The sequence below is a fragment of the Chiloscyllium plagiosum genome, unplaced genomic scaffold (assembly GCF_037043375.1).
Source record: "Chiloscyllium plagiosum isolate Xiang-an unplaced genomic scaffold, Cpla_swu_hap1 HiC_scaffold_14, whole genome shotgun sequence".
NCBI classification, from domain to species: Eukaryota; Metazoa; Chordata; class Chondrichthyes; order Orectolobiformes; family Hemiscylliidae; genus Chiloscyllium; species Chiloscyllium plagiosum.
Window position 1 is genome coordinate 96,108,788 of NW_028270152.1, and position 15,322 is coordinate 96,124,109.

Below are 15,322 nucleotides of genomic sequence, written 5' to 3' on the forward strand. Positions count from 1 at the left end.
TTATCCCTGTCTCCTGCTACTGAGAAGATTTTGTGTGTAACTTGTCTTGAAACTCTATGGGGCTTTATCAAAGGTATTGCTGACAACACATATAAACGAACACCTCCAAAAAAAAAACAATAACATTTATTAGGCATGACGTCCTTCGAATGACGTCATGCTGATTATTCCTGATTCTGCATTGCCGATCCAAGTGGAGAACATTGTTCTCCTTTTCTGGTTTCTCCAGTAGTTTCCCTAACACTGATCTGATATTCATTGGTCTATACTTCCCTGTTGTATCTCCACCACCCTTCATCTAAAGGGTGTTCTCTATTCCTCTGGCACATCCCCTGTGACCAGATTCTACTTAAACGTTTGAGCATAGAACATTGACCATTGAACATTACAGCACAGTACAGGAATTTCAGCCCTCCATGTTTTGATGACCTTATATCTTTCTCTCAGATTAAACGGAGCCAGCCACCCTTCATTTTACTATCTTCCATGTACCGATCCAGTACTCGTTTAAAGTATTCTCATGTATCTGACTCTACTAATACTGTGGTCAGTGCATTCCACGAGCACAAACCTCACTGTGCAGGAAACGACATCAGGCATCTCCCCAAAACCCTCCTCCAAAAACAAGAAAATGATGTCCCAATATGATAGCCATTTACACCACGGGCAAAAGTCTCTGGCTATTCACTCCATCTATGCCTGTGCTGTACCTCTATCAAATCACCTCTCATCCTTCTGATTTTTCCTTGAGTAAAGCCCTCGCTCCCTGAACATATCTTTTGAAGACATGTCTTCCAGTCCAGGCAGCATCCTGGTAAGTGTCATGGCCTTTCCTTTCTTGTATCCCACAGCAGCATGGGATAAAACTCACCAAGTACTGAGGATTTGTTTAATTTTAGACGAGGCAAAAGCAATCATTCCTGCTCGCATTTTATGTAAATGTGTTTAAGAGCTTCACAGTCAATCTTCTCGAATTCTTGACATGCATCATCCTTCTCCATAACAAACCAGGGGTGAAGCTTTCATGTAACAATGTAACAATGTTTACGAGCTTCACACATAGATTGCCTGTTTAGTTTCTATTGGACAGTAATTGTTCCCTGGTAATATTTTGCTAGTTGCTGCAATTCTGAATAATCCTGGGATGCCGCCGAACTTTGCGTGCTTGCACTTTTTCATGTTCCGGAGTTAGTCAGTCCCCACTGGCGTGAATTTTCAATGTTTCACTGCGATCACCTCTCATTCGTTGAAACTCCACTGAACACAGACGGAGAATCATCGGACAATCTTCGAATCTGCAGCATTAAACTGGAGAATACCCATTCAGTATATGTGATCAGTATATACTTGCTTATATCAGAAAATCATGACTGCACACAATGCTACAGCTTCCCTCTCACCAACACTCTGTGAAACTGGCGCAGGATCTTTTTACTTCTTGTGGAAACAAAGTACTGCAGATACTGGAATCTGTACTGAAAAGAAAACAATTGCCGGAGAGCTCATCAGGGCAGGCAGCATAATTGGAGAGACAGCAAGCTGACGTTGAGTCGAGATGACTCTTCATCATCTATCTCGTGATGCCCATTAAATGAAGAAAATCTGAATTTTACAAACTCTGTTTGCATAGGTTCCTCTCAATATCATTTGCTTAAATTTTTTTCTAAGAACTCACTGTGTGAACTCCCTAAAAATGTCCCCCGAGCATTCAACTATACCACATCCACAAGTTCTTATTTGTTAATGTCTACAAGAGATATCTTCAAAGAAGAAGAATGTAAACTATGACGTCCCTTTCATTAACAGTCAATCATTCCCTTGAAGTTTGCTTTCATTTTCTCAGTGAAAGTGAGGACTGCAGATGCTTGAGAGTCAGAGCCGAAAAGTGTGACATTGGAACAGCACAGCTGGCCAGGCAGTAACGGAGGAGGAGGCGAGTCGAAGTTTCGGGCAGAGGGCCTTCATCAGGAATATGGGATGGAAGCAGAACGAGGCTGACAGGCCATCTTTACCTACCACCGCGTCCATCTTCTGTCCCACCTGCCTTCTCCACCAGTCACTGTCACTTCCCACTGTATCAACCCATCACCTTCCTAGCTACCTTAGCCCAGCTTCATCCCCACACCCTATTTTTCACAGCCTCTGGACATCGCACCGCCCACATTCCAGATGAAGTAATTATGGCCGAAACGTCATCCCTCCTGCTACTTGGATGCTGCATGACCTCCCTTACTTTTCCAGTGCCTCACAGTTCTCCGAGCACTGAGTGTCCCATATCGCATTTTTAAGTAATAGATCCCAACACATTCCCTCATGTAGATGACAAGATAACTAGTCTGTAGTTCTCGACTCAACCTTTCCTCCCCTTTTAAATCTATTAGAATGCGATTATACCCTTACAGTTTTAACTTGGAAGAATGCATGATCTTCCAGGCATTCAATAAGTCGATTTCTGCTTGCTCTGATATTCCGGTATCAAGTGTGTGTTGTCCATCAGACTTATCAAAACTCAATAAAGTTTTGTTTCCAATTACTACCTCGTCACTGGCATAAATGATTGCGTTTTAGTTACACATGTTCCTGGGTCATACGTTATTCATGGGAGATTTTCTAAATCTTCCTCCATGAATAAAATACAATTAACTGTTTAGTTTTTCTGTCATTTTTTGTTCATTTAAAAACAATACCCTGTCCGCACATTCACTGTTCCACATATGATCTTGCTTTTATTTTCCTTTCAAGAATTGTTAGAAGCTTTACGCCAGTCTTTATGCTTCTTGTTATTCTGCATCATTGTTTTCTTTTCTTTGATTTCCTTCTCAGTTTATTGACCCTTCTTTGTTGTGTCCCAAATTCGCTGATTCAACAATACATGGAATTTTTCTGAGCCACTTCCTTTGATCTAATAAAATGTTAAGCTTTTATTGTTAACCATCTTTCCGTTACCTTTCTCTTTTGCTATTTGCACCCTGAGGAGATGTACGCATACTTCATACTCTGGAGTGATTCTGCAAGTAACAGTTATTGTCTGGCTTTTTGAAATCTATTTCATGTACATTTTCAGTTCATTTGAAGCCATCACCTTCTTCATTCTTTCCTGGCTTCCGTGACTTAGGCACTTCCAATTGAAAATAAAACAATCAGTTTTCTGTTCAGACGTTGGGCCCTTGAAGACAGAAACAGGGGAATATATTACGGGGAAGAAAGAAGAATTGAATTGGTACTTCAAAACTGTGTTCACTGGAGTACACACAAGCCATTTCCCTGAGGTAACAGTGGCTGAAGGACCTGAAGTTAAGGGAATTTATATTTGCCAGGAATTGGTGTTGGAGAGACTGTTGGTCTGAAGGTTGATACGTCCTCGGTGCATGATGGTCTACATCCCAGGGACTCAAGGAGGTGGCGCGAGAAATCGCGGATGCGTTGGTGATTATTTTCCAGAGTTCGATAGATTCGGGATCAGTACTTGCGGATTGGAGGGTGGCAAATGTCGTACCATTTTTTAAGAAAGGCGGGAGAGAGTAAAAACGAAATTATAGACCAGTTAGTCTGACCTCAGTGGTGGGAAAGATGCTAGAGTCTATTATAAAGGATGAAATTACGACACAGCTGATTAGTAGCAGCGGGATAGGTCAGAATCAGCATGGATTTATGAAGGATAAATCATGCTTGATTAATCTTCTGGAATTTTTTGAGGATGTAACTCTGAAGATGGTCGAGGGAGATCCAGAAGATGTAGTGTACCTGGACTTTCAAAAAGGGTTAGGTAAAATCCCACGTAGTAGGTTAGTGAGCAAACTTAGGGCGCATGGTATTAGGGGCAAATTACGAACTTGGATTGAAAGTTGGTTGGCTGACAGGAAACAAACGGTTCAATTTCGGAATGGCAGGCAGTGACCAGTGGGGTACCGCAGGGATCAGTGCTGGGACCACAGCTTTTTACAATATATATTAATGATATAGAAGATGGTATTAGTAATAACATTAGCAAATTTGCTGATGATACTAAGCTGGGTGGCAGGATGAAATGTTAGGAGGATGTTAGGAGATTACAGGGTGACCTGGTCAGTTTAGGTGAGTATTCAGATGCAGTGTAGTGTGTATGGTTATCCACTTTGGTGGCAAGAACAGGAAGGCAGATTATTACAGTACAAAGAGATCTGGGTGTTCTTGTACACCAGTCAATGAAGGTGAGCATGCAGATACAGCAGGTAATGGAGAAGGTGATTAGAATGCTGGCCTTTATAACAAGATGAATTGAATATAGAAGCAAAGAGGTGAGTCAGCAGCTGTATAGGCCCTGGTAACACCACACCTGGAGTATTGTGTGCGGTTCTGGTCTCCAAAATTGAGGAAAGACATTCTGGCTATTGAGGGAGTGCAGCCTAGGTTCACAAGGTCAATTCCTGGAATGGCGAGACTACCTTCCGCTGAAAGACTGGAGATTCTGGGCTTGCATACCATTGAGTTGAGAAGACTGAGAGGGGATCTGATTGAGACATATAAGATTATTGAATGATTGGACAATCTGGAGGCAGGAAACATGTTTCTGCTGAAGGGTGAGTGCCGAACCAGAGGACACAGCTTAAAACTATGGGGTAGACTAGTTAGGGTAGAGATGAGGAGAAACGTCTTCACCCAGAGAGTGGTAGTTGTGTGGAATGCTCTGTCTCAGAGGGCAGTGGAGGCCTAGTCTCTGGATTCATTTAAGAAAGAGTTGGACAGAGCTCTCAAGGATAGTAGAATCAAGGGTTATGGAGATAAAGCAGGAACAGGATACTGATTAAGGATGATCAGCTATGATCATATTGAATGGTGGTGCAGGGTCGAAGGGCAGAATGGCCTACTCCTGCAACTATTGTCTATTGTCTATTGTTATGCCAAATTAACTATTCCCAATATCTCCTTTACAGCAAGGTTTTCAATTCGCTCTTTTGATCATGCAATACCAATTCCAAAACAGCCTGATCTGAAACTTGGTGCTCAACATCATGTTAAAGGAAACCATTTCACCCATGCTCGTGATATCCATTTCTCCGCGCATTAGCATTCCCTTGGTTTAATGCAGGTTTGACGCAGATTGAATTGCTTCGTGATTTCTGCAGTGCCCAGAATCTGTTAGATCTAATTTCCTATTTTATAACATGCCCAACATTCACATTGCAGTGTTTGCTTTAATACATAACTTTGCTCCATGTTTGCGTCTTCATACTGATCCTAATCTCCACCTTAGCAGATTCAGTGGAATCTGAGTGACGCGGACTCTGGGAGATTAATAGTAGATTCATGCAAGGTGTTTGGCAAGGTTGATCTCAGCATTGATATCATGTTGCAACATCTTATCTCTTCTTCTTAAGTGTCATTGTGACGTTTTTTACCTGATCGCCTGTTACTCTGGAGGAGTGGGGGAGGACAATGATCTTTCAACAACAGTGTCTGTTCCCCCAAACAGCGGAGATTGCTGTAATCTATGAGAACCTTTCAGCAGGCTGGCAAAGTGTTACTGCTACTGTACATGATCGTAATGGGTCACTATTGGATCAGTTTGTACAGATTTAACAGCCTCACTCATTACAGGGGATTAGAATTAACTCAGAGGTTATTCTGAAAGTACTATATTCATCATAGAATCACGACAGTTTGGAAGGAGGCTATTTGACCCATCTACTTCACACTAATCCTCCACAGCACACTCACACCCTACACAATCTCTGTCATTCTGCATTTTGCATAGTTAATGTGGGCGGCACGGTGGCACAGTGGTTAGTACTGCTGCCTCACAGCGCCAGAGACCCGGGTTCAATTCCCGCCTCAGGCGACTGACTGTGTGGAGTTTGCACATTCTCCCCGTGGCTGCGTGGGTTTCCTCCGGGTGCTCCGGTTTCCTCCCACAGTGCAGGTTAGTGAATTGGCCATGCTAAATTGCCCATAGTGTTAGGTAAGGGGTAAATGTAGGCGTATGGGTGGTTTGCACTTCGGCGGGTCGGTGTGGACTTGTGGGGCCGAAGGTCCTGTTTCCACACTGTAATGTAATGTACCCAGTCTGCACGTCCCCGATGTTTTAGATAATTGATCTTGGCCAATCCACCTCGACTGGTCATCTTGGGACTGTGGGAGAAAACTGGAAAACCTTGCAGAAACCCATGCAGACAAGACCAGAATATGCAAACTCCACACAGACAGTGATGCCTGACTGGAACTGAACTCAGGTCTCTGACATTGCGAGGCATCAGAGCGAACCACCACGCTACCCTGTGTGGTCGAAGGAACTCTCGTGCACATCGAAGCATTAGCAAAGCCTTGTTTCTGCCCAGTATCGGAAAGGGAACTTTCCAATATGAAGTGAATGTGATAATTTCATATTCTGACGCTTCTGTGCTGTCACGCATCATATATCGATTTACACAAAACAGGTTTTTTTTTGCGTTCAACTTGAACAGAACTCACCCGTAACAAGATGCAACTTAACACCTTAACACTTATAAGTGGTAGCAATACGATACAAACCCACACTTACTTTGATACAAAGCCTAAATCCAGCACCTTAGCCAACTCAGCCACATGACCAAATTGAACTGAATCCATGAGTGAAATTTGCTCCCAGCTCCTGAGGGTTTTGCTGTATCTCTCGCAGCACAAGGAAGTGATAAATCCAGTGAGCCAAAATTCTCTGTCAAGCCCAGGTAACAGGAATGGGAACACTGTTTCCTTTAAACACGGGAATCACGTTCAGTCAATGTCTGTCTCCTTCTACATCACCAAGTGGAATCAACATCCTAATGGAACAGCAAGATGGGGTTGAGAGAAGTTTAAGCAAGAACTGGTTCATGTGACCTGTCGGCACCTCTAAGATTTAAACCCTGGATATCTTTGTTTAACGAGATGGCACTTTAAACAACTAAGGCACACGTCATATTAACGGATGAGAGAGAGAGATGGGCAGGTTGATGGAACACCTATTAAAATTTACAAGGATAACAGGATTTGTTTTAAAGCTCACCAATAGAAAGCAATTACATGGCAAATTGAGGAGTCCAATTCAGATATCGGGCCTGGAACAATAGAACAGCAAGAGAAACGTCTTCAAACCTGTTGTAGCAGATAAGGAGGATGCTATTCAATTCCTGTATCCTCATATACTGTTTCAGATAGAAGACAATTAGTCCATCGATACAACACCATAGGACCCATAATTGACCATGCAGCACCTGTATCGTGTTACACAACAGAAGAATGAGACTATTCAGCCTTCTCAATGATGAAAAACTATAATTGGAAGAAGCCACAAAGTGAGGGGAAATTGTCAGTTTGGAGCAAGGCTATTTCGCCCATTGAGTGTGTTGCACAAGAACAGCAGAAAGACGTGAAGCTTGTTGAGTTTTTTTCACGTAAACATAAGGAGGTAATTCAATCGCATTTCTGTTGAATTGGACCAGGAGCAAAACAGTCACTTTCTGAAACTCATTTCAGCGATGTCGGAGGAGACTGTTCAGGATCTCGAGCCTGTTCTCGACGTTTTTGAGAAGTCACTTGCGCCTCTTGAAACGTTGCACCATAGCAGGACGATTCTGTAAATCCCCAAAAGTCTCCACAACAACACGAGGAGAGCATTCAGATCTTGAGCGGCTTAGTCAGGAAAAGGAGCAGGACATTCAGAGCATCGAGACTATAATTTTCGAAACACCCGCAGTACATTCAACAAATGAAGTAAACCAGGACAAAAATGAATCCATTCAGCCAGTCATGCCTGTACCCAGCAATCGGAGCAGATCTTTGAGCGTTTTGCGTCTGTTACACGGGAAATTATTTGGGAACGTAGAGGTTATAGAAATGTAAGCACTTAGAATAACCAGCCATACAAGGGGATATAAAGTAGAGAGCAAACTATTGGAATTGATGCTGTTGTTGAAACCTGTTATTAAAAGATTAATAATAGGGGATTGTCAAAGTCCAAGTAAAGTCCATTACAGTCAATATGATTTTAAGAAGGATAAGTCGAGTATGAATTGTTTGCCAAGTTTATACATAAATGTGTCAAACAAAATGGAGAAAAGGCATCTTATAGATATATTGTAATTGGACATCCAGATGGCATTGGCATAAGGTGCACCACGAATTATGGCCATGCAATACAAGCACCTGCCGGCTTAAAAAAAAATTGGTTGGACAGATGATTGGCTAACCAATGAATGCCGTGCTATGGAGGTAACAGTGTTGGATTGGCTTGGACAAGGTCAAAAAAAATCACACTACACTAGGTTATAGTCCAAAGGGAATTTTTTCAAAACACTAGCCTTTCGAGCGCTGCAGCTTCGTCAGGCGTTAGTGAAAATGAAGACCAGAGAGAGATAATTTATGAGGAAAAGATCAAAATGTCATGCAACTTATGCACATAGATTCAATACATGTAAGATGGCTCTAACATCTTTAGTCAGTGAGAATGGAGGTGAAGGGCTTGATACAGCAGTATTCAAATTTCAGACTTTATGTCAAATCACTGCCTGGAGATAACTTAAGGCATTATCGATGTAAAGGAGGGGACCCTTCTGGTCAGGTCATGTATTTTAGGCGTGTGGAGGTTTTGAGTCTGTCTGTGTTTTCAACTGGTGCCATACCCGTTTTATTTCCAAGTAGGACTTCATAAAATGTCACACTATCTGATGTCCATATATTTTATGGTCTTAAACAAAATATAATCTATCTGCAAATACAAATCAGCAAATATATATTCACACCAAATATTTGAATACATGGGCTTGTGTGCGTGTCTGAGAGAGTATAAGTGTGAGCTTGTGAAAGAGGGAGAGTGAGAGTGTGTCTATTTAAGACACAGACAGATACAGCAGAGCCCTCTCCCCACACGCACTCACTCCATTGTTTCAGAACTTCGCCTCGCAGCACCTCTGCTTCACTTGTTCATATTGCCGACCCAGATGGTGTAAGTACGGTCCACATGCGCCGTCCAGAATTGAGTTACAAAATGCTCAGTTCCCCGTGATCGTCTGAGGCAAATTATAGCACAACCTCGAACAGACAATCCCCAGCACCTCCATTAACGTTTCAATAGCAAAAGTCAGCCAGAAGCCCCTCAGCTTCAAGTTAGATGCCTTGTCCTGTACAATAATACTTGGGGTCATCCCCGTTACTGACTGCACGATCAGCTGGGAGGGACCAACAAAGGCGTTCAGAGGACTGGCACAGAACAAGTTTCAAAGATGTGACTCAGATACTATGACCAGGGAAAAATACAGAGGGACAGGAGACTCACGAAAAGATAGAAACAAACAATTCATTAACTGAGAACATGTTGTGGAAATATAGCGGAAAGAAAGGCAAAAGTGTTATGCTTTGGACGGTTTAATTCAAAAGAATGAGAACATTGAAAAACGGCTTTGCCAGGTCAACTGACATGGCACGTCACATCACATTCTGAAACTGCCTCACAGAACCAGCCCAGGCAGTAGAAACTGAGACAAGGTAACAGACAAGCACAGACAGCTGTGCAGACGGTGCTCGTGCATTGGTCAGTAAACCAAGCTTGTGTCCAACATTGGAAGTATTTCAAACCTGTGTCAGTATATTGCTGTGAGCCGTGAACTAGATATCTGCTGAACAAGTGAAGATTTGCAGTAATTGGGGTTCCCGCAAATTTATTTCTGTATCTGTACGTACCAGCTCAAGGAAAGGTTCTATATGTGTGCTTGCATCTGTATCTGAGGCGGTGGTCGATGTGAAAGTCATTGTGGGACAAAGTACACCCATGGAGGAAATCCATTTTAATATGAGTAACTGGAAGGGGTGATGTCATGTTTGTTAATATTAAAATAATGGCATTACGAATCCCAATAGCAATATAAGTCACTGCGCACAAGATGGATCAAATTTCGGTGCGATTTCAGATACGAGCCATGGAGTGTCAACCCAGATTTGCTTCTTCAGGTTTGATGCTGGAATTGTCAGCAGCAGATTATTGACATCAGTAAGACTGTATTTCATAGGTCAATGTCCCAGATAGGCTGAGCCAGTGAAATATATTCTGGAGTTGTTATGAATGACAATTAGAATGGTGAGTTATGGTAGCAGGAATCAGTTCATGGTCAAAGCGATCACCACAGCTGCACATTGTCTCTTTCAGGCTCAGATATTGGCTCGAAATTGGAGTGAGATTAAGAAAATGATGTTTGTAATCAGAACAGAAGAGACTAATCTCCACATTCACAATATTCAAATAACAGGGGCAGTGATACAATGAATTGTGGTTCACAGCTGAAACTGAAGGATCAACATAGAGACACACAAGGGACTCTGCCAGAAGGAAAGAGAGAGAGAGAGAGAGAGCATTAACAATTTGACTGATGTAGATAGTTTGTGGAGTGAATATCTGGATTCAGACTCTCAACTGGTACAATAGCAGCAGCAAGGAGAGTCGAGTAAATGAAAATAACAGTATTGTGTTCACAAACGGTGTATGTAATTAATAACTGAAAAGTAAGACTTACCAGGGACACCAACGATAGCCAGGATTGGATAATAAATATATTGGATAATGTTAAGTACATATGTAATTCGCTCTGACAATGGCAAATAATCGTAATATGTAGGGAGAGCCCAAATATTCCACGATAAATCCCTGTCCACTGTTGCAATATTCCGGTATAATGTACTCAGATTCTGATCCATTGTTGGAACATTCCCGTGTAATGCTATAAGATTCTGATCTGTCCTTCCCCTCTCCCTGGAGCTGCTGATTCCTGCTCGTGCTTTAGTGGCTCTTACTCATTTTTTGGTATAACACTGTGAATGGAGAGCAGTTTTCATTAAAAGATGTAAACCCTCCACTGGGATAATTTGAATCCATGGAGGCTCTCATTAATCACAGTCACTGTACAAACAGTTTCAGTTAACCTCTTCCTTTCATCACTTTTCAATGCCCTAATAAAAGGTAACATTTACTGAGAGGGTATGGATGGAATGAATGAGAGTTTTTGAAGGATGGACCATAAATCTTTCAATGTTTTTAATCCTTCTTGCTTGTATTGGGGAATAGTGCCATGCCACTGCAGAGTGGTGCATTTTCCACCCTGTTTATACGAGACCAGCGGCAGAACGTGACTGATTGGAAAATTAACAGTGATCATAAATCACGGTAGCAATATTTATGGCCTATGGACATCATGTAATGCTACACCTATTGTGAAGTACCCTGATTCCAAATCGTATCGTAACACTTAGATATCATTTAGATCATTGGTTTAGGCTTCTCCGGAACAGGGGGTAATAGTCTATCACCGTCTTTCTGAAACAAAGTGACAGGGGGAGACCATTCAGCCTTTCGTGCATGTTGCAGGAAGTCTTGAGCTTGTTCTGCAGCAGCTGTTGGCTCTAAAAGAGATATGCAGAAGAATTGTCCTGATATAAATATTCAAGTTCTAAATTTATTAAGGCCAATAATGCACGTTTTAGCGAAGCACTTCGAAAGTAATTTGGAGAGATTACGCGCTGAATAATGGGATATCTTCAGAAACGAAATTACAAAGACTAGCAGCAGTATATTACTGTTCAGGAGGAGGGCAATGTTGGCAGTTGTGAAGTATTTTGGATGACTAGAAGCAGAGAGTCTGGTCAAGAAACAGAAAAATGCATATGATGGGTTTGGAGAACAGTGATCACTTGAATCCATTGAGGAGTATAATGACAGCAGGTTCATACGCAAGATGGAAATCAAGTGGACAAATGTGAACCAGAGAAAGCTTCAGTCAATAGGGTCAGGGAGAATCCAAAGGGATTCTACAAATGCAGTCAGGGCGAGGGAGTAATTGTGGAGAGAACAACAAATCCACCTATCTGTGGAACCACAGATGTTTGATGAGATACTATATTAATACTTCATGTAGTTGTGGAGAAGCCTATGGAATCTAGATAAATTGTGGAAATAAATAGTGATATTTTGGGAAGTGTCTATAATCGAGAAGAGGAAGAGTTACAGTATTAAAATGCACAAAGGCGGATACAGCCCGGGAACCTCATCAGTCGTAACACCAAACCCCTTGGAATGCTAAGGATTTGATTGTTTGGGCATCTTAATGAGATATCTGCATCATGGATAGCCACAGACGCGGTGCCAGAAGATTGGAGGTTGGCTAATGTCGTACCATTATTTCGGAAAGGTGATAAGGAAATGCCAGGAAATAACACACCGGTGAACCTGACGTCAGTGTGGGCAAGCTCTTGGAGTATTTTCTGAGGGACTGAATTCCTTGTATTTGGAAAACAAAGGAGTGCTCAGGGGTAGACATCAGGGCTTTGTGCGTGGGAAATAGTGTGTCTCAAAGTTCGTTGAAGTTTTTAAGGAAATGATGAAAAAGATTGCTGAAGGCACAGCAAACGAAACGTCTGCAACATAAATTCCCAGCTCGTCGAACACAACCACACTACCACATAATTCGTACGATCCAAAAACATATTGCTTTCTGTCAGCTCTCCCATTCTTAAAACATGGGAGAGCTGACATGGAATTTTGCCCAATTCCATAATATTTAATATTGCCCACTATCTTGTATTTATTGATTTTTTTCTGATAACCCAATGTGTTGAATCGATTGTTTCACCAAAATGTATCTGTCGGTCAATTTCTCATACATGATTCCAATTCCATAAATCTATCTTGGCTTTCAGTCCCAATAATTTCTCTAAAACCATTTCTTTCCTAATTACATTCTTTTTTCTCTCACCAGACTGAGATTTAGTGCATTAATGCAATGTTTTTGTTTGCTGGGTTTCTGCCCAGGGAGTCCCAGGCAGGCGAGCTGGATTTGTTTCAGAAGGATCCGGCAGAAATAATCTTTCTGCTTTGGCTTGAGACAGTAACTTACAACTTGATGTCATGTACTTGGATTTGACAAGGGAACACAAGGCGTGCAATTTAAAAACAGAATCGCCTGGACCCAGGTGAATGAAGCAAACAACTAAGAGAAGTGCAAGGCAAACAATTGAGGGGCACGCAGAAGGTAAAAGAATACTTCAATAATATCTTTAAGTGAGGGAATGGCTTCATTTCCTCTATCAGCCAAAACGCAGAATATAAGTGCATGAAGCTTCTGCTGCAAATGTGGAAATAATGAATTCACTCGCAATTTGTGGATTGAGTGCAGTTCTGGTCACCTTGTCACATGGAAGGAAAGAATTGAACTGAAGAGAGAACAGAGGAAATTCATTAGTCTGTGACAGTCAAAGTGCAGTTATGAGGAATGTTTGGAGCAGAGCACGCTGAGAGGAGATTTGATAATCAATGCTGATCAATATGGTGACCTCAGCAATGTTCTGTACAGCAACAGCATGACATCACAACTCCAACTCTCAACGTTTTCATTTTGACATCTCGGAAGGGGAAAGTGGGTACTGCAGATGCTTGAGATTAGAGTCAAGATTAGAGTGGTGCTGGAAAGGCACAGCAGGTCAGGAAGCATTCAAGGAGCAGGAAAATCGATGTTTTGGACAAATAAAAAACGCTTCATCTGGGATGGGGAGTCCGTTTGTGCTCTCTTCATCTTTGGTGAATATTATACCAGTAAGTTCTTGAGTTTGCAGGTTTCTTCAAATTTGTTCCATTTCGCAATAAAAAAAATGTGTCATGCAAATACCGGATGCAAAGATTAGTTTGGAACATGTGAAGGGCTGTTTGCGAAAATTTCCGGATAACTGCTTCTGCTAAGAATCCTGGTATTGATAATCTCATACGTGTCCCGTTGATTTGTTTGTCTGTCTGATCGTTGAACATGAAGTGGGCAATGAGACACAGGACTACTACCTTGAAGATGCTATACTTTCTGATGGAGTTAGTGCTGTCTGTTACTTACGTCCTTGGTACCGTCTCGTAGTGCAGTCAGTGTTTCTCTGGCCAGGCAGATGTTAATTGATTTTGCTACGTCAAAGGTAACCATGACTCCGTCTTCCCCTAGCTTGGTGCATGGGTGATGCTGCAAAATTGTTTGGTGGAGTGGATTCAGTAGCGTAAGGTTTCTAATAACTGTTTCAGTTTTTGGTGAAGCTTCTCTGGTCATCTGTATTTCGGTGTGCCAATGAGTGGCACTATGGGTCTGAAGTACCCCTCCCCCCCACCTCCCCGATTTGTGGACCTTCGGTAATTCGTAGAAAAGGGATGTGTTGTATCTCCCAGGTTTCATTCTTGAGCCGTCAGTCTTGTTCATTTCGCCTGCTTTGTGGAGATTCCGCAGTGAACTGTGATCCAGTTTTCATGCTGTGGAGTCAGATCCATTTCCACCTGTCGTAAGGTGTCAGTGTTTGCCTTTCCAATGTACTGTGTTCTTTAAGAATGACGGCCACGTGCCCTTTTTAATCGGTAGGATTACAATATCATTACATTTTCTCAGTCCTTCCAGGGCTTTCCTTTCATGGGTATTCGAGGCGTGTCCCTTGTTTTGTCCTGTTTAGTGCTGAAGCTGCTGTCTGTCTAATGGCATGCTCAGATTCTTCCATCAGTCCATTGTCTTTTGGATTGGATTCCAGTGCTAATCGAAGTTGTTTTTGTTCACAACCCTGGAGTTGTCGTTCATCCCTCTGACTAAAAACTGCATCAGTCTCACAGGCAGGACACTAGCTGCCAGGATACACGAGCAGCAAATAGCCACCAAAAGACATGAACAACTATCACTACTATATGTACGGACATGCACAGAAGGACGCCACTTCGACTGGGAGAATGAATTCATCCTAGTGCGGGCTCAACAAACATACTGGAATTCATGGTGATGGATGAGACTCCCAGCTTTTGTGAAGTCTATTCAGTTGGGCATTTCCTGCATACCTACTGGAGACAGAGAAACAGAGAGAATAGGAAAATAGAGTGATTCATTGAGTGTTACACTTGGAGAATGGTGCTGAGGCCCATAGAGACCACGAAAATCCCAGTCTCCGCCTTGGCCTCTGATACCTCATCTCTCTGGAGCGGAAAATTCTGTTCAATCCGGATCTGGAGTAGCTGCAAAAGGTGAAGGCAGAGGAAATTGGACACACATGGAGAGGGATAACACATGAATATATATCGAGTGATAGCACCAGAGTTCAGGAAGGTATCAGGATCAAACAATTGTCACGAAGAACGTGGGTGGAATTGCATCAGTACTCAGGGGTGAGTGATCTATTCGTGGTCAGACGATGGCCGAGTGTTATTCACAAGACTGTTCAGCAAGGGATATCCATTTGATAGATTAATATCTTTCAGGGTAGGAAATCTGTTATCAGCAGCTGTCTGACATGTATATAATCCAGAACAAAAGCAATGTGTTTGAGTCTCAGCTGATCC

At 42.2% G+C, this 15,322-nt stretch overlaps 1 protein-coding gene across 1 annotated transcript in view; it reads right to left on the reverse strand.

Annotated features, from left to right (window-relative positions):
• LOC148148063 (putative G protein-coupled receptor 139) overlaps nucleotides 1-10,680 on the reverse strand; it is a 34,473-nt gene extending 23,793 nt beyond the window's left edge. Inside the window, exon 1 of the mRNA XM_087994007.1 lies at nucleotides 10,500-10,680. Within this exon, the coding sequence (XP_087850133.1) occupies nucleotides 10,500-10,680 (181 nt within the window). The remainder of the gene's footprint in view (nucleotides 1-10,499) is intronic.
• Between the last annotated feature and the right edge of the window lie 4,642 nt (nucleotides 10,681-15,322).